This window comes from Schistocerca nitens, chromosome 2 (genome assembly GCF_023898315.1).
Source record: "Schistocerca nitens isolate TAMUIC-IGC-003100 chromosome 2, iqSchNite1.1, whole genome shotgun sequence".
In the NCBI taxonomy this organism is placed as follows: domain Eukaryota; kingdom Metazoa; phylum Arthropoda; class Insecta; order Orthoptera; family Acrididae; genus Schistocerca; species Schistocerca nitens.
This window is the reverse complement of record NC_064615.1, coordinates 110502709-110523314: the sequence shown is the minus strand read 5'-3', so window position 1 is coordinate 110523314 and position 20606 is coordinate 110502709. Positions and strand designations below refer to the sequence as shown.

At 43.5% G+C, this 20606-nt stretch overlaps 1 protein-coding gene across 1 annotated transcript in view; it reads left to right on the top strand.

The window, feature by feature from the left end:
* Positions 1-20606, top strand: part of LOC126235780 (alpha-tocopherol transfer protein-like) — a 237235-nt gene that overhangs the window by 60936 nt on the left and 155693 nt on the right. The window contains exon 2 of the mRNA XM_049944587.1: positions 575-725. Within this exon, the coding sequence (XP_049800544.1) occupies positions 587-725 (139 nt within the window). The 5' untranslated portion in view covers positions 575-586. The remainder of the gene's footprint in view (positions 1-574; positions 726-20606) is intronic.

The window sequence follows — 20606 nt, the reverse complement described above, 5'->3', positions numbered from 1 at the left end:
ATATTGTCCTCTATCGGCTGATACATAAACTACGTGCGCGTCCAGTCTCGCGTCACCATCTGTCACTATCCAGCTCTGAGACAGATCTCCCACTTAACCGCCTCCAAGGCAGGATCGTTATACGGCGCTACGCCTCACCATCTCTTACTCGTTTTAATTTTTTGCTGCTTCATTGTCATCTAAAAGTTAAAATTCCTTCTGCTTGGTACTGTAATGTCGTTTTGTAGCAAATAAGCAGTACCCATCGCTCTCGAAACCCTGTACAATGTAACCCATTTTTCATCTGTTGTTAGTAAGCGCCTATCTTGGGCACGGAACCCAAACCCAGTTGCAGGTTGCGTATCTAACGGTTTCCAGGGACATAAAAATTTTATTTTCAGTATTTCATATATATATATATATAGTGAGCGAATTTAAACATTTAAAATTCTGACGAGATCCAGACATTGATTTAAAGACTCGGGGATTTACCCGTATTGAAGAAACAGGAAAGAAAGCGATAAGTGTGGTGAGTTTATGTAGCCTTGTGAGCGCTGCGTGCTGCCCTGTAGTGAGCTCGTCTTTGTGCCCGCAGGATCGGGGCGCGATGCAGCCGGACGACGTGTCGTGCGAGCTGGACCTGGGCGAGCCGCCTGCGGAGCTCGTGGAGTACGCCAGGGAGGAGCTCGGGGAGTCCCCGGACACGAGGGCCGCCGCGCTCCAGGAGCTCAGAGACCTCATCTTTGGTGAGTTCCCGTCGACAACGTACCTGCTGTCTCACATTCGTGCACCCCCACACCAGTGAGGCGATGGCGCTACGGACTTAAGTTGCACTTGGTTTTGCAGGTGTACCGGTATGAAATGAGCGTTAAGATACAAATGTGTTGATAGGGAACATTTGTTGTGAAGAGCCACCGTGGTACAAAAACCGCGTTAGAAAACTGCTGCGGAAGCAAAGGGAACTTCACATCAAACATAAACATAGCCAACGCCTTGCAGACAAACAAAAATTACGCGAAGCGAAATGTAGTGTGATGAGGGCTATGCGAGAGGCGTTCAATGAATTCGAAAGTAAAGTTCTATCTACTGACTTCGCAGAAAATCCTAAGAAATTTTGGTCTTATGTCAAAGCGGTAGGTGGATCAAAACAAAATGTCCACACACTCTGTGACCAAAATGGTACTGAAACAGAGGATGACAGACTAAAGGCCGAAAAACTAAATCTCTTTTTCCAAAGCTGTTTCACAGAGGAAGACTGCACTGTAGTTCCTTCTCTAGATTGTCGCACAGATGACAAAATGGTAGATATCGAAATAGACGACAGAGGGATAGAGAAACAATTAAAATCGCTCAAAAGAGGAAAGGCCGCTGGACCTGATGGGATATCAGTTAGATTTTACACAGAGTACGCGAAGGAACTTGCCTCCCTTCTTGCAGCGGCGTACCGTAGGTCTCTAGAAGAGCGTAGCGTTCCAAAGGATTGGAAAAGGGCACAGGTCATCCCCGTTTTCAAGAAGGGACGTCGAACAGATGTGCAGAACTATAGACCTATATCTCTAACATCTATCAGTTGTAGAATTTTGGAACACGTATTATGTTCGAGTATAATGACTTTTCTGAAGACTAGAAATCTACTCTGTAGGAATCAGCATGGGTCTCGAAAAAGACGATCGTGTGAAACCCAGCTCGTGCTATTCGTCCATGAGACTCAGAGGGCCATAGATACGGGTTCCCAGGTAGATGCCGTGTTTCTTGACATCCGCAAGGCGTTTGATACAGTTCCCCGCAGTCGTTTAATGCACAAAGTAAGAGCATATGGACTATCAGATTGTGTGATTAGATTGAACAGTTCCTAGATAACAGAACGCAGCATGTCATTCTCAATGGAGAGAAGTCTTCCAAAGTAAGACTGATTTCAGGTGTGCCGCAGGGGAGTGTCGTAGGACCGTTGCTATTCACAATATATATATATATATATATATATATATATATATATATATATATATATATATATATATATATATATATATACTCCTGGAAATGGAAAAAAGAACACATTGACACCAGTGTGTCAGACCCACCGTACTTGCTCCGGACACTGCGAGAGGGCTGTACAAGCAATGATCACACGCACGGCACAGCGGACACACCAGGAACCGCGGTGTTGGCCGTCGAATGGCGCTAGCTGCGCAGCATTTGTGCACCGCCACCGTCGGTGTCAGCCAGTTTGCCGTGGCATACGGAGCTCCATCGCAGTCTTTAACACTGGTAGCATGCCGCGACAGCGTGGACGTGAACCGTATGTGCAGTTGACGGACTTTGAGCGAGGGCGTATAGTGGGCATGCGGGAGGCCGGGTGGACGTACCGCCGAATTGCTCAACACGTGGGGCGTGAGGTCTCCACAGTACATCGATGTTGTCGCCAGTGGTCGGCGGAAGGTGCACGTGCCCGTCGACCTGGGACCGGACCGCAACGACGCACGGATGCACGCCAAGACCGTAGGATCCTACGCAGTGCCGTAGGGGACCGCACCGCCACTTCCCAGCAAATTAGGGACACTGTTGCTCCTGGGGTATCGGCGAGGACCATTCGCAACCGTCTCCATGAAGCTGGGCTACGGTCCCGCACACCGTTAGGCCGTCTTCCGCTCATGCCTCAACATCGTGCAGCCCGCCTCCAGTGGTGTCGCGACAGGCGTGAATGGAGGGACGAATGGAGACGTGTCGTCTTCAGCGATGAGAGTCGCTTCTGCCTTGGTGCCAATGATGGTCGTATGCGTGTTTGGCGCCGTGCAGGTGAGCGCCACAATCAGGACTGCATACGACCGAGGCACACAGGGCCAACACCCGGCATCATGGTGTGGGGAGCGATCTCCTACACTGGCCGTACACCACTGGTGATCGTCGAGGGGACACTGAATAGTGCACGGTACATCCAAACCGTCATCGAACCATCGTTCTACCATTCCTAGACCGGCAAGGGAACTTGCTGTTCCAACAGGACAATGCACGTCCGCATGTATCCCATGCCACCCAACGTGCTCTAGAAGGTGTAAGTCAACTACCCTGGCCAGCAAGATCTCCGGATCTGTCCCCCATTGAGCATGTTTGGGACTGGATGAAGCGTCGTCTCACGCGGTCTGCACGTCCAACACGAACGCTGGTCCAACTGAGGCGCCAGGTGGAAATGTCATGGCAAGCCGTTCCACAGGACTACATCCAGCATCTCTACGATCGTCTCCATGGGAGAATAGCAGCCTGCATTGCTGCGAAAGGTGGATATACACTGTACTAGTGCCGACATTGTGCATGCTCTGTTGCCTGTGTCTATGTGCCTGTGGTTCTGTCAGTGTGATCATGTGATGTATCTGACCCCAGGAATGTGTCAATAAAGTTTCCCCTTCCTGGGACAATGAATTCACGGTGTTCTTATTTCAATTTCCAGGAGTGTATACAGGGTGAGTCACCTAACGTTACCGCTGGATATATTTCGTAAACCACATCAAATACTGACGAACCGATTCCTTTCAGGTGTGCCGCAGGGGAGTGTCGTAGGGCCGTTGCTATTCACAATATATATATATATATATATATATATATATATATATATATATATATATATATATATATATATACAGGGTGAGTCACCTAACGTTACCGCTGGATATATTTCGTAAACCACATCAAATACTGACGAACCGGTTCCACAGACCGAACGTGAGGAGAGGGGCTAGTGTAATTGTTTAATACAAACCATAAAAAAATGCACGGAAGTGTGTTTTTTAACACAAACCTACGTTTTTTTTAAATGGAACCCCGTCTGTTTTGTTAGCACATCTTTTGTTAGCACATCTTTTGTTAGCACATCTGAGATTCATTGGAAGAATCCTAAGGAAATGCAATCTGAAAACAAAGGAAGTAGGTTACAGTACGCTTGTTCGCCCACAGCTTGAATACTGCTCAGCAGTGTGGGATCCGTACCAGATAGGGTTGACAGTAGAGGGAGAGAAGATCCAACGGAGAGCAGCGCGCTTCGTTAGAGGATCATTTAATAATCGCGAGAGCGTTACGGAGATGATAGATAAACTACAGTGGAAGACTCTGCAGGAGAGACGCTCAGTAGCTCGGTACGGGCTTTTGTTGAAGTTTCGAGAACATACCTTCACCGAGGAGTCAAGCAGTATACTGCTCCCTCCTACGTATATCTCGCGAAGAGACCATGAGGATAAAATCAGGGGTTGACAGTAGAGGGAGAGAAGATCCAACGGAGAGCAGCGCGCTTCGTTAGAGGATCATTTAATAATCGCGAGAGCGTTACGGAGATGATAGATAAACTACAGTGGAAGACTCTGCAGGAGAGACGCTCAGTAGCTCGGTACGGGCTTTTGTTGAAGTTTCGAGAACATACCTTCACCGAGGAGTCAAGCAGTATACTGCTCCCTCCTACGTATATCTCGCGAAGAGACCATGAGGATAAAATCAGAGAGATTAGAGCCCACACAGAGGCATACCGACAATCGTTCTTTCCACGAACAATACGAGACTGGAACAGAAGGGAGAACCGATAGAGGTACTCAAGGTACCCTCCGCTACACACCGTCAAGTGAGTTGGATTGCGGAGTATGGATGTAGATGTAGATGTAGAGCCTAATTTTTTTTGTTTGGTTGGTATGACATCTGTCAAAGATACTTACTATCCATCAAGTCATGGAACAAACAACATGCCGAATTTTTACCAGAAAGTGATGATTTGAGGAAAGCATTAATTTTTTGTTTTCATTTGGAAAAAAAGGTGCTGCAGAGTCGCATCGAATGCTTGTCGAGGCATATGGTGATCATGCTCTATCAGAAGCAACATGCAAAAGATGGGTTCAACAGTTCAGAAATAATTATTTTGATGTAAGAAATGAAGAACGTGGAAGACCATCAAAAAAGTTTGAAGACGCCGAATTGCAAGCAGTATTGGATGAAGATGATACTTTGAGTCAGAATCAAATGGCAGCAATGCTAAATGTTGCACAACAAACAATTTTTGACCGTTTGAAAGCTATGGGAAAGATCCAAAAGTGTGGAAAATCGGTGCCACATAAATTGAATGAAAGACAGATGGAAAACCGAAAAACCATTTGTAAAAATTTTGCTTCAAAGACATGAAAGAAAATCAATTTTGCATCGAATTGTTACTGGCGATGAAAAATGGATTTATTTTAAGAATCCTAAACGGGAAAAATCATGGGTTAATCCTGGACAACCATCAACATCGACTGCAAAACCAGATTGATTCGGCAAGAAGACAATGCTCTGTGTTTGGTGGGATCAGAAAGGTGTGGTGTATCATGAGCTTCTAAAACCCGGTGAAACTGTGAATACTTATCGCTACAGACAACAAATGATCAATTTGAACTATGCATTGATCGAAAAATGGCCAGAATGGGCCAGAAGACATAGCAAAGTAATTTTTTTACACGACAATGCACCTGCACACAAAGCAAAACTGGTTCAGGATACAATCTAAACACTTGGCTACGAGATGCTACACCACCCGCCGTATTTATCAGTCTTGGCCCCTTCCGACTACCATTTGTTTTCATCAATGGGACACGCATTGGCTGAGGAACACTTCGATTCCTACGAAGAAGTCGAAAATTGGGTGTCTGATTGGTTTGCTTCAAAAGACGAGGCGTGGTGTACAGAAATTGCCAGAAAGGTGGTCAAAATTTATAGAAAGCAATGGTCAGTACTTTGAATAAAATGCTTTTACTTTTCAGTTCAAAATTAGTGTTTCATTTTCACAAAAAAACGCCCATTTCATACCAGTACACCTGGTAATTAGTAAATGTCAAAATGCTTTCGTGAATAACACAGTTCATTGCGTTTTTTTGATGTTTTTCTGGTCCTACATGCATATTTGATCCAGTAATAGGTGCATTTCTAACTTTTCTGGTTAGACGTTTCGGATATAAAGAAGAGAAGTATGGGATGCGTAAAGACTGTCCTCGTAATTCAGCATTTTCCTTGATCCGGGATGACGATACTGATATTTGGTTTGTGTTCTCTTCCCGAAAATGGCGAGAACATGCTTTGCTGTGTTTGGTCGATTTCCAACCTTTCGTTCTCAGAGCGCTCACTCAGAGGGTTTTTCGAGTTGGATTTATAGCAAATCTAAAGTCAAATGACAGAAATAAAACAAATACAGTAAAAGTAAACAGCACAACCAAAATTAATGCATATAAAAGATAAAATAACTTGAACAAATCCACTTACGAATGAAATGATTCTTTTACAGTTTAGACCACATTATCACAACATTACTTGCATTTCTGATCAAAAGACTTCCACCGAAAGATAATTTTTGGAGCAACTGACATAGCGGACTTCGCCTTAGTCTTTGATGTCATGGCAACTCATTATACCTCCATTCGCCACATTCAGTCATTCATTTTTATCGTGTTTTCTTTGTATTATTTGTGACAAATGACACATGACAACTAGGATGGATTCCCAGAAATATCGATCTTGTGAAATTCAGCTATTGGTCAAGGCATTTTACCACGTTTTTAATTCGTCGCTTCTTGTCATTGCGTTCCTTCCGAACCAACTTTGCAATTGATATTAAACTAACTTCACGATTATCTCAACACGTGAAATTTTGAACATAGCTCAGAACTGAATTAGAATGCAATATCAACTTGCTTTCTTGTCTGCTGTGTGGTGGAGGGAACTATCTGTAGCCCAATCATTTCTCCCTTTTTCTGTTCCAATACCGAAGGGTACGTGAGAAGAATGATAGCAATCGTCTGAATCAGCCCTAATTTCTCGAATTTTCTCGTCGTGGTCATTTCGCGAGAGGTATGTGGAAGGAACTAATGTGGTTCAAATGGCTCTGAGCACTATGGGACTCAACATCTTAGGTCATAAGTCCCCTAGCACTTAGAACTACCTAAACCTAACTAACCTAAGGACATCACACACACCCATGCCCGAGGCAGGATTCGAACCTGCGACCGTAGCAGTCCCGCGGTTCCGGACTGCAGCGCCAGAACCGCTAGACCACCGCGGCCGGCGGAACTAATGTGTTGTCAGACCCTACCCGCCTCTGGAAATTTAAATAAGCAGTATATTCGTTCAGTCAGGTGAACAGAAAGTCAAATAAATCCGAACTTTACCACGTATCTCTGTTGTAATCTCACCAAAATGTCTGAAATTGAGTGAAAAATATCACCCACACAAGACTAAAATGCAGCCTAATTTAAATACAAGTGAACTCTAGCCCCCTACAGATTCCTTACCTAATGCACATAGACATGAATATGTGTGCTTTTGATTTTGTAATAGTTATGAAAATATTTGTAAGATTTAACAGGAAAAACACGGGACGCATGCAAAACATAACCGATGCATGAATAGTTCACCTCCTTACTATTACAAGAATTACTAATTACCTACTGCATGCTCCCCACCCCAATACGCTTCTCGTTTTAAAAAAAATGGTTAGCATGGCTCTGAGCACTATAGGACTAAACGTCTGAGGTCATCAGTCCCCTAGACTTAGAACTACTTAAACCTAACTAACCTAAGGACATCACACACATCCATGCCCGAGGCAGGATTCGAACCTGCGACCGTAGCGGTCACGCGGTTCCAGACTGAAGCGCCTAGAACCGTTCGGCCACCCCGGCCGGCCTCTTTTTAAACCTCAAAAATATTTTCATAGCTATTAAAAATTCCTAATCACAAATTTTTGGGACTATCTGTATGGTGGTAAGGAATCTGTATGGCGCTAGCAGAAATTTTTGAACTTGTTAGTCAAATTTAAACACGTGGTTACTGAAAATCATTTTCATTTAAGTGATTATTTCGATTTCAGAAAAACGACTGTCTCAGTACCACACCAAAACGTACTAACGAAAGTACGGCTGTATAGAACACCAATCTAAATTTGTGAATGTTTTCTTGCTAGGGAAGACGCGTCGTGGTATGTAGGACGGTGTCATCGACAGATGTAGAAGTACTGTCAGTTGAGCCCCAGACAAGTGCATTGTAACATTTGCTGTTCATGTGGCATATTAATGACATGGTAAATCAGGCTGTTCATATGTAATACAGGGAGTAAGATTAGAGTTTAACATTACGTTGACAACGCAGTCATAAGACGGAGCACAAGTTCGGATTACGGAAAGATGGGAAAGGAAATCCTCCGTGCCCTTTTCAAATGAAACATCCCGCCATTCGCCTGGAGCGATTTAGGGAAACAATAGAAATTCGAAATCTTTATGGCCTTTATGGCTCGGTATGTAAGCAAATAGTACTTGAAAAAATCTGCACACATATGCGGTCGGACCTTCATAAGACATCAGAGCGATACCACGACTGGCAACTTATTTTAAACTACAAATGTAAAATTGTGCTCTTTTTGAGATGCAGGAAAGTAGTATTCTAACATTATAAAGATGTGTCACACCTGGAATTAGTCACCACTTATAGAAATACCTGGGTGTAACGATTTGTGGGGGGTCACAGAAAGTGGCCATCTTTAGGAAAATCACACAGCAGATATAGCACACATAGATACAGAGAAAATGCAATCAATCTGCAAAGTAGACTGTTTACAAATTACTCGTGCGTTCCATTGCTTAAGTATGTGGGACACACTACAAATAGGAGCAGTAAGGGCAACACGAATGGTCACAGGCTTGTCTGACTCGCAGAGGGTCACGGATAAGCAAAAACAAAGAACTTGCAGACAATCGCTATCTCCCAACAGCTTAGCTATAAAATTTGAAGCTCCAGTAGTAAGTGAGGAATGTTGGAACGTACTACAGCCTTATATGTTTCACTACCGCAGGGACTGTGAAGACAAGATTATTTATCTACTGCACACATTGAAGCAGACATTCTCTAACACATTGCACAAAGGGAAATACCCTCAACCATGCAGCCCACAATGGTCTGCAGTGTTTAGACGTGGATGTAGAAATACTCTAACCGCACGCAATATCAAAAACAATAAAACTTTCATTTTTGACACTAAATTTCAAAACAAATAAATCCTCTTTCCCTGCCACACTCGCTGAGCAGTAGTGCCGTCTGACCTCGTACTCTGCTAACGAGTGAAAGGCGGGTACTCAGTGACACTCTAGAGCCTTCTGTCCCTTCCTTACCACAGGCTGTAAAATCCGCAGCAATAAACAAGAGTGGTGACAGGCAGTGCCATCGGTATGGGAGACAGCTGGCTGACACTTCAGGCTCAGCTCTGCCAGTCACTTCGACGTCAAGCTCTGGCCTTGTTTCGTTCCTTTCTTCCTTGTTACAAGAGGTAACGATGCGAACGATGACCTTAAACTGCAAAATTCGGTGTACATACTGACTCCAGTCCAGCCACCATCGTTCCGCATACGTAAGCAGGCAGGGTAAACTGGCCCGTTACGAAACACGACGGGAAACAGCTGTGTAAACTGGAAGAGTTCAGACGGGAGTAGCCAACAAGGTCCAGCAAGGTCAGCTACATAATAAGAGGCGATTTCTTACTGAAGGACACGCTGGACCGCATAACACCAAGGAACTCTGCAATAAGGCAGTGCAGCGTTACACTCGATTGGGATGGAGAAGGAAATTAAGGATATGACGATATATTGTAACTCTACCATGTGGAAGACTTTTTTATTCTACGTGTACATCGTATCCTAGGGTGAACTGTAGGAAAAAAGAATTTCGCATAATTTCTCTAGACAGCCAGGAAGGCAAAGAGAGCTACTGTCTGGGAACTAGGTGATTCTTTGTTTAGAGTTCAGAATATATTCACCCAGTGCATATGGACATTTGCGAATATGAGATTATGGAGGACCAGATGAATGTGAATGTTTAGGGAAACGAATCAGTGTATCGTATTACCACCCAGTCAGAGTCCGTGAAGGCAGATTTGCACCGATTGAAATTCTTTCTTCTAAGACTGTCAGGGACGAAGCAAATTTATATTAGATTAATGTATTGGTGAGCTTCGTCCACTCCTGGAGAAAATAATTTCGTCTACTCATTTGCGTGCACGATACAATACAAGAATAAAGTCAAAAAATAAAATGGGTTGGTTTGTAGAAATGGAACTTTTCCTTACGCGAAATTCGTAACTTGTCAATACTGTGCTTCAACTTTCATGGTTACGTACACTGTCCTCCATAAGTTTGGAAACGCCACGCTGCGTATTACAATGGAGCAAGATGGAAGCGATCTATGTGAGTTATTGATTAGAATACGGAATAGCAAGCTCAAATAACGGTTAACAATGACAAGTACAGTATTGTACAGTTAATTATTGTACGTATATATACATATTGGAACATACTAGTATCGCTCGGTTTTATGTAAATCGACGTTACCTGTCCAAGCAGTTCTACTAGACACGCCAGGTGGCGCGAGTAGACCGCATGGCTATGTAGAGGTACGTTGTTTACATTTCTGTCCACTTGTAGCTGCGTTTACATAAAGGTATAACACGCCGCGAAAGTAATTCAGAACGGCCCAAAAGTGCCAGATTCCTTATGGATAACGAGTAATGATAATCACTTTGCACCAAGAAGGCAATAGCGTCCGACAAACAGCAAAGAAACTGATGAATTCCATCAGCGGAGTTGCCAAAACCATACACCGGCATCGAGAAACAGAATCCTATGGAGATCGTCCTCGCTCAGGAGCACCCAGGAAAATATCAGAACGCCAGGAAAAGTAATTGGTAGTGACCAGTAAACGTAACTGTCCGTGAATTGACTGCTGAACTAAACGCAATACACCGGTGAGTGAGTTAACAGTGAGACGGCGCCTGGCACACAACAACCTCCGAGGTTATGTAACAAGAAGGAAACCACTGTTGCGCCCTGTTAACAAGAAGAAATGGCTTCAGTGGGCTAAGACACACCAACAATGGACAGCGGGGGATTGGGAAGGAGTCTTATTCAGTGATGAATCCAAGTTCGAAATATTTGGAAGTAAACGCCGCCAATTTGTACGCCGTTTACCCCATGAACGCTTGAATCCTCAGTGCATAATTCCAACTGTAAGGCGTGGAGGGAGTTCTGTGATGGTATGGGGATCCTTTGGAAGGAATAAAGTCGGAGATTCGGTGAAAATAGATGGAAAACTGTACCAAAAGGATTATCATACCATTCTCCAGCGACATGCTAAGACATCTGGTTTGCGTCTGATTGGGAAAGGGTTTCTCTTGCAGCAAGACATCGACCCGAAACATACGTCTCGCTTGTGTCAGAACTATGTGAAGTCTCTAGAGTTTCGTGAAATATTGAAAAACACGGAATGGCCTCCCCAGTCCCCTGATTGTAACCCAATCGAGCTGCTATGGGATGAATTGGACAGGAGGATCCGTAAACGGGAAATCATGAGTGGTTCACAATTGTGGGAGGTCCTGCAGCAGGAATGGAGATTAATTCCAACTGAAACCTTGGCAAAACTTACGCAGCGCATGCCGAGAGTGTGCAAGGCAGTGATGAAAGCAATGGGTGGCTATTTTGAAGAATCGAAAATTTAATTTTTGCACCTTTCTGTGTATTATTTGAGCTTAGTAAACATTTGGAAAACAACAAAATGCATTTTTATACTGTATTTCTTTTCAGTTGTCTATAATTACTAGGTGTTTCCAAAATTACGGAGGGTAGTGTAGATAAGAAAACTTACTAGTAGCAAGTCACCAGATAAAACTTTTTTCATTCCTGTATCTGCCTCCGCAGACCTGTAGTGTGCTAGTGAAATGTCATGCTATCCCTATTTAGCCAGTTCTAACGCGGGTGGTGAAAAAAATTTTCACCACTACTTGTGTGATACGCCTAGGAGAGCTGGTAGGGTAAGGTGCGCGATAACCAGACTACGCGACAATGTCCGGCATTAAATCCAAAACCTCTCCACACCCTCTTACGGAACGAGGATACATAACACCGTTTCTGCTGATTCACCGACTGTCCCTTCGATGCTATTTTGGGATACAGGATACTACAGGCGTTCAACAAGTATTACAATACTTTTTCCGGAAAGCAGGTTGATTTTATTCATGATTCCAGTACGTCATATTATTTCCACTCTTTTGGCTACAAAACCCTATTTTTCAACATTATATCTGTTCAGTGCGACGGCCTTACGCCATCTTCCTGGGAGGGCCTGTATGCCCGCACGGTACCACTATACTGCACGACGTCGGGGCCAATGTCTTGCTGCTTCCCGCAGAGTGCATCCTTCATTGGGTCAAACAGATGAAAGGTGCAAGATCCAGGCTGTATGGTGGATGAGAAAGAAGAGTGCATTGAAATTTTGTGATCTCCTATCAGGTGCGCAGAATTGTATGAGGTCTTGCGTTGTCATGAACAAGTAGTTCGTTTGAATTTTTGTGGCGTCGAACCCGCTGAAGTCGTTTCTTCAATTCGCCGGTCGTAGCACATACACTTCAGAGTTGATCGTTGCACCTTGATGGATGACATCAAACAGAATAACCCGTTCAGAGTGCCAAAGACGGTCAGTATGACTCTATCGGCTGAAGGTTAGGCTTCGAATTACTGAGGAGGAGAGGTGGTGTGGCGTCATTCCATGGGCTGCCGTTTTGTTTCCGGTTCGAAATGAAGAGTCCATGTCTCATCACCTGTAACCATGTTCAGAAAAACTGTCACGATCAGCCAAGTACCAGTCAAGCAATTCCGCACAGATGGTCCTTCGTTGCTCTTTAAGGCCTCCTATTAGGCGGCGTTTCGCAGCGCGCGCACACACCTTTGAGTGCCCCAATTTGTGGAAGTATCAGCACTACCAACAGAGACGTTCAGTTGAGCAGCGAGGTGTCCGATTGTGATCCGTCGATCACGTCGAGTGCGTGTCCACATGTTCCAACACTGCAGTCACAACTGTGTGCGGTCGGTCGGCACGCGGGCGGTAGGAGAATTTTCCGCGACCTTGAGATGACAGACACTTCGTCCAACGATTCTCCGTGCTTTTGTTCACTGCTTGGTCTCCGTAGACATTCTGCAAACGCCTATGAATATATGCGATGATCTGGTTTTCCGCAAAAAAAAAAAAAGAAAAAAAAAAAAAAAAAAAGAGCTCAATGACAGCTCTCTGCTTCGTACGGACCTCAGTTACACACCTCCGTTACACACCGCCGCCACCTACCGGAACTTCATGAAACTACAGGGGCTGAAGCATAAATTATTTATTTATTTATTTATTTATTTATTTAACCTGGCAAGATTAGGGTCATCAGGCCCTCTCTTACATCTAACCAGGCATTCTACTTATTTTACATTCATATGTTTTAGTAGGCATGTTAAACTACATCTAGTACAAAAAGTGAAATAAACAATTTGAAAGGTACACCTGGAAAAATACATACATATAGAGTTTATAATCTTAGATCACAAGTACTGTTATAATTAGACATTATTGAACAGACAGATTTGAGATAGGAGTGCTGGCAGCAGGGAGTATGAGGGAGACTCATGGTGAAGGGAGGAGAAGAATAGAGAGACATGATGAAACATAATTAAGGAAATATAAAGGAAAAGAATATTGCGTGGCTAATAGAGATAGATGAAGAGGAAGGCATCTCAGGAGCAACATAGGAGACGCTAGCTTTGCTATTTGACAGATGAGGGGATTGTCCTTGTACATTAATTTTGTGGAGAACTTTATGAGGATGATAGTAGGAAATGCTTCAACTTCTTCTTAAAAGCAGCAGGAGATTGAATTTTGCGCAAGGTAAGGGGCAGTTTGTTCCAGAGGCGGACAGCGGCAACTGAGAAGGAGTTTGCAAAAGTTTTTGTTTTGTGAGTGGGCACAGTTAGGATACCAAATAAGAGTGACCTCGTGTTTCGATTGTGATGACATGACAGGTTTTTAATCTCTGAAGCAAGGTACTGGGGTGTTTGCGCCTCGAGGAGTCGGTGGAGTAGACATAGAGTGTGGTAGTCGCGCAATTTGTCCGGCCGCAGCCACCCTAGCTGGGAGTATGAAGCACTAACATGATCGTATCGGCGAATGTTGCAGGTGTAACGCACACAGGCATTCATGGTTAGCTCTAGCCGTCTTTTGTTTTCACTGCTCATGCCTTGTTGAATCACATCACAATAGTGGAGGTTCGGTAGAACGAGTGCTTGCACGAGCTGGCGTTTCAAGTCCTGTGGAAATATGTTCCGAAACTTTTTGAGAGCATAGAGACAAGCAGACGTCTTTCGGCACACTGCGACTGTATTCTCCGCCCAGTTGAGATGCTCATCCAAAGTTACACCCAAGTTCTTCACTGTTTTCTGATATGGTATTGGAGTACCGTCGAGCAGAATAGGAGGTAGCCGTTCGCGGAAATCTGAACTTATTAATTTCTGATGGGCTATTAAGATTACTTGCGTCTTTTTTGCATTTAGTTTAAGCCCCAGGTTTTTCGCCCATGTCACTACTGAAGACAGATCATCGTTCATCTGAGCGATTGCAGTGTTTACATCTTCAGGTCTGACGCTTAGGTAGAGCTGGAGGTCGTCGGCATAGAAATGATATTTACAGGAGGACAGAACCGATGAAATATCGTTGACATATAAAGAAAACAAAAGTGGTCCTAAGACTGATCCTTGTGGCACTCCCGAGGAAACATGTTTCCAGGAAGATTTTTCATTTACGCAGACAACACATTGCTGTCTGTCTTTTAAGTAGCTTTCAAACCATCTCATTGCACTTTCAGAGAAATTAAGCTGTTGCATTTTTCTGAGCATTATGTCAAAGTTAACAGTGTCAAAAGCTTTGCTGAAGTCCAGTAGCGTCAATATTGTTGCCTTTCGATTGTCGATGGCATATTTCAGGTCATCAGTTACTTTAATTAGAGCAGTGTTTGTGCTGTGATGTTTACGGAAACCGGATTGAAATTTGTCATATAGGCTGAATTCATGCAAGTGTTCAGTGATTTGGTCATGAACAATATATTCAAGTGCTTTGGAAACAGCAGGCAGTATGCTAATTGGTCGGTAATCACTAGGCAGTTGCGGGTTTTCGATCTTAGGGATGGGTCGAATTAGGCTTCTTTTCCATGCAGTGGGATATATTCCGTTCACGAGGGAAAAATTAAATATGTCAGTTAAGACAGGCACTAAGATATCGGCAACATTCTTAATCATGGTTATACCGATACTGTCGTTGCCTATTGCATCAGAAGAGATTCTCATTATTGCTTTTCTTGCCGTATTTGTTGTTACATGTTTTAGATGGAAGGTATCGTTGTTAGTTATCCTGTTTAGGGATTCTTGTGGACGGTAATTATCAGCTGTGCTGGTATTCAGAGGTGCAGAGAAGAATTCATTTAATTCGTTAGCTGACACATGAAAAGTGGTTTCCGATTTTGCCTTTCCGACCCCCAAGCTACGGAGATTCTTCCATAGAGTCGTGGGCGTCAGATCGCTGCATACAAGGGAGCGAGCGTGCCTGATTTTAGCATTGCGAATGCATTGTTTCACTCTGTTCCGTAGCTTTCTATATTCTTCGAAACGCTCGGGTTTCGGATCTGCCTTGAAACGCCTGTGGGCAGCATCCCTATTAGTCATCATTTGACGTAATTCAGCTGTCAGCCATGGAGCAGGAGATTTTCTTACACGGATTGTGCGCACAGGTGCATGTTTGTCATAGAGGGCAGTGAGTTTATCACCAAGTTCATTAATTTTGCCGTCGATTGTGGGTTTTCTGGTTATTTGATGCCATGAGATTTCTGAGCAATCGGCTGTTAGAGCGTCAAGGTCAATACGATGGTCCCAAAACAAATCGCGCACTTACTCAACCGAAAACGGCTGAGAAAAAAATGTTGGGTTACTTACTGAACGCCCATCGTATTTGCCAGCAGCGAGTTCAATTTTGTTCCTTTTTGGACCGGCTGTAACACCATACTTCATTTCACTACTCTAGAAGTATGAGACTTGAGCCGCTGCAAAACAAAAAATGGTTCAAATGGCTTTGAGCACTATGGGACTTAACTTCTGAGGTCATCAGTCCCCTAGAACTTAGAACTTCTTAAACCTAACTAACCTAAGGACATCACACACATACATGCCCGAGGCAGGATTCGAACCTGCGACCGTAGCGGTCTCGCGGTTCCAACTGTAGCGCCTAGAACCGCACGGCCACCTCGGCCGGCCGCTACAAAACAACTTTGAGGGGAAAAAGTAATTGCTAGTACGTCGTATAATCCTGTTGCAGTGCGAACCAAGCCAGTCCATAATCGAAGGCCATTGTCGACCTGTCGGCAAATGCCGCCAAACAATGCTGACGATGCTTGTTCTAGATGTGTGCTTTCACAGACTTCATCCACAGCTCCATATCAATATTTGATATCATTAGATGTTTTACAGTATCAAGAAAGGTTTCCTTCGTCTGTATGTACTTATTTCTCATATCTTTTTCGCTTTGATAATTCTATGTTATCTTCCTTCCTAGCTGGATCTCTCTTCACACCTTGCATTGATATTTCGAGGGATTCTCGGACATTCCACACGCGGAAGTTGCAGAGTCACGTACAATACGCAACTTTCCAGACAGGTGTGCCTTGATCACAAGGTCAGGCGAGCTGGCGTGCAGGACTGAACTGACGCCGGCTAAATGGGCCCTGAAGCTTGTGCACATGTCTGGGTAACGTAACAGCTTCCTGTAAGAGCTTCCTGAACAAGGCTTCGTAATTCGCACGCGAGGCACTCTACTCTTACGTTAAACTGTGGAAGGTCTAGGTGCCGTGAAATGCTTCATCATGTTCAGTTTAAGCTTGATGTTATCACTCAATAGTGAAAAGGGATCAAGGAAAGATGAGATATGTGAGAGATTCTACAGAGATGATGCGAAAGAACGTGGTCCCCTTCTACGAGTAGTTTCTCATAGGTCGCCGGAACAACGAAGAGTACCAAGCGATTGGGAAAAAACACAGGTCATTCTTGTTTTCAACAAGAGTCCTAGAATTGACGCACGTAATTATAGGCCTATATCGCTGGCATCAATCTGTTGTAGAATCTACATCTACATCCATACTCCGCAAGCCACCTAACGGTGTGTGGCGGAGGGTACCTTGAGTACCTCTATCGGTTCTCCCTTCTGTTCCAGTCTCGTATTGTTCGTGGAAAGAACGATTGTCGGTATGCTTCTGTGTGGGTTCTAATTTCTCTGATTTTATCCTCATGGTCTCTTCGCGAGATATACATAGGAGGGAGCAATATACTGCTTGACTCTTCGGTGAAGGTATGTTCTCGAAACTTCAACAAAAGCCCGTACCGAGCTACTGAGCGTCTCTCCTGCAGAGTCTTCCACTGCAGTTTATCTAACATCTCCGTAACGCTTTCGCGATTACTAAATGATCCTGTAACGAAGCGCGCTGCTCTCCGTTGGCTCTTCTCTATCTCTTCTATCAACCCTATCTGGTACGGATCCCACACTGCTGAGCAGTATTCAAGCAGTGGGCGAACAAGCGTACTGTAACCTACTTCCTTTGTTTTCGGATAGAATTTCCTTACGATTCGTCCCATGAATCTCAGTATGGCATCTGCTTTACCAACGATCAACTTTATATGATCATTCCATTTTAAATCACTCCTAATGCGTACTCCCAGAAAATTTATGGAATTAACTGCTTCCAGTTGCTGACCTGCTATATTGTAGCTAAATGATAAGGGATCTTTCTATCTGTTCGCAGCACATTACACTTGTCTACATTGAGATTCAATTGCCATACCCTGCACCATGCGTCAATTCGCTGCAGATCCTCCTGCATTTCAGTACAATTTTCCATTGTTACAACCTCTCGATACACCACAGCAGCATCTGCAAAAAGCCTCAGTGAACTTCCGATGTCATCCACAAGGTCATTTATGTATATTGTGAATAGCAACGGTCCTACGACACTCCCCTGCGGCACACCTGAAATCACTCTTACTTCGGAAGACTTCTCTCCATTGAGAATGACATGCTGCGTTCTGTTATCAGGCCGGCCGGAGTGGCCGAATGGTTCTAGGCGCTACAGTCTGGAACCGCGCGACCGCTACGGTCGCAGGTTCGAATCCTGCCTCGGGCATGGATGTGTGTGATGTCCTTTGGATAGTTAGGTTTCAGTAGTTCTAAGTTTTAGGGGACTGATGACCTCAGATTAAGTCCCATAGTGCTCAGAGCCATTTGAACCATTTTTGCTATCTAGGAACTCTTCAATCCAATCACACAAATGGTCTGATAGTCCATATGCTCTTACTTTGTTCATTAAACGACTGTGGGGAACCGTATCGAACGCCTTGCGGAAGTCAAGAAACACGGCATCTACCTGGGAACCCGCGTCTATAGCCCTCTGAGTCTCGTGGACGAATAGCGCGAGCTGGGTTTCACACGACCGTCTTTTTCGAAACCCATGCTGATTCCTACAGAGTAGATTTCTAGTCTCCAGAAAAGTCATTATACTCGAACATAATACGTGATCCAAAATTCTACAACTGATCGACGTTAGAGATATAGGTCTATAGTTCTGCACATCTGTTCGACGTCCCTTCTTGGAAACGGGGATGACCTGTGCCCTTTTCGAATCCTTTGGAACGCTACGCTCTTCTAGAGACCTACGGTACACCGCTGCAAGAAGAGGGGCAAGTTCCTTCGCGTACTCTGTATAAAATCGAACTGGTATCCCATCAGGTCCAGCGGCCTTTCCTCTTTTGAGCGATTTTAATTGTTTCTCTATCCCTATGTCGTCTATTTCGGTATCTACAATTTTGTCATCTGTGCGACAATCTAGAGAAGAAACTACAGTGCAGTCTTCCTCTGTGAAACAGCTTTGGAAAGAGACATTTAGTATTTCGGCCTTTAGTCTGTCATCCTCTGTTTCAGTACCATTTTGGTCACTGAGTGTCTGGACATTTTGTTTTGATCCACCTACCGCTTTGACATAAGACCAAAATTTCTTAGTTTTTTATGGAACATGTATTATGCTCACGCATTTCGACATCACTGGAGGCCGAAAACGTCTTACGTAAAAACTAACATCGATTCTGTTAACAGAGATCTTGCGAAACATAGAGCGCTGCGTTAATCCCTCAAATTCCGAGTGCTTGATCCTCGGAAGACACTAGACATAGTTTCACACTATCGTTTATAGAGCAGAAAGCGAGTTTACGGAATATCCGACCAGATTTGTGACAGGACTGAGTACGTTGTAAGCCTTAGAACTAAGTTCGTTATAAGGGAGGCCGCTACTAACAAGTTACATTAATGAACATGCGGATAATATCGGATGCTCCGGGATTCTATCAACAGACGACGTTGCTGGATTGTAATCATTTTGTTGTGTTAGTTCCTTTGTTGTGCTAGTTCCTTTCGTATCACTGCTTGTTGTAGTGGTAGATCGGTTAGTCTATACATCATTGTATGGAAATGTGTTTATGTGCTTTAAGGTGACATGATATTGCATTTATGACGTTCTCTGTCACTCAGCTCTAAAAAACGGGCCAAATAAACACACAGTGACATTCATAAGGACACAAAACTACTAAAATAACAAGCAGCGAAACATAAAATTTTATACATATGTACACACATACATAGGAAATAAATCCGACAAATTAAATGCAATATAGGAGTAAAATTGGCCTGTTGAACCAAACATAAACTAAAACTCAAATTCATTTATGGAAAACAAAACTATCAGTCCACAAGCATATACAAAATCAAATGCCAAGGTTGCGATAAATATTATATAAGACAACAAGGATGAAATTTATGAATTAGACACCGAGAACATGCCAGAAATAGCGATACAAATGTATCCACTGTCTTCAAACACATGAAAATAGAAAACCTACAAAGTAAACCAGACAGATTCAGTAAACAAATATTAGATATAATCCCGAAGGGCCTAACCATGAATATCTTGTAAAAAATAGAAATTTATATGCACGCATATAGCTACCCACAGAGCATACTAAACAAAGAAACTAATCTGAAACACACATTATAATGAAAATTTTATGGAAACCCAAAATGTATGAAACGGATAAACATACATAGCTAAAATATTTTACGAGAAAAGATAAAAGTAACGTCAATATTCAGAACACTTATACATAGAAACGCATATTTTAATACGTTAAAACAATTGTAAACATATAAAAATCATTGGTGTGCTGTCAAATGTACAATAATCAGTAAGCAGAACAAAAATGCCATAGCCAACATAACATATCCTCTAAAACATTAACTATCGAGATATGGCAGTATAGCTGCAAGTCTTGTACACTGACGTGACAATAGTCACGGTACACCTCCTCATATCGTGTCAGACCACCTTTTGTCCGGCGTAGTGCCGCAACTAGACATACCATGGACTCAACAAGTCGGAAGTCTACTGCATAAATACAGAGTCACTCTGCGTCTATAGCCTTCCGTAACTGCGAAAGCGTAGCCGGTGCAGGATTTTGTGCACTATCTAACCTCTCGATTATGTCCCATAAATTTTCGATGGCATTCATGTCGGGTGATCTGGTGGCCAAATCATTCGCTCGAATTTTCTAGAATTCCATCGCTGTTTGGGAACACGAAGTCCATGAACAGTTGCAAATGGCATGAGAGTAGCCGAACACAACCATTTCCAGTCAGTG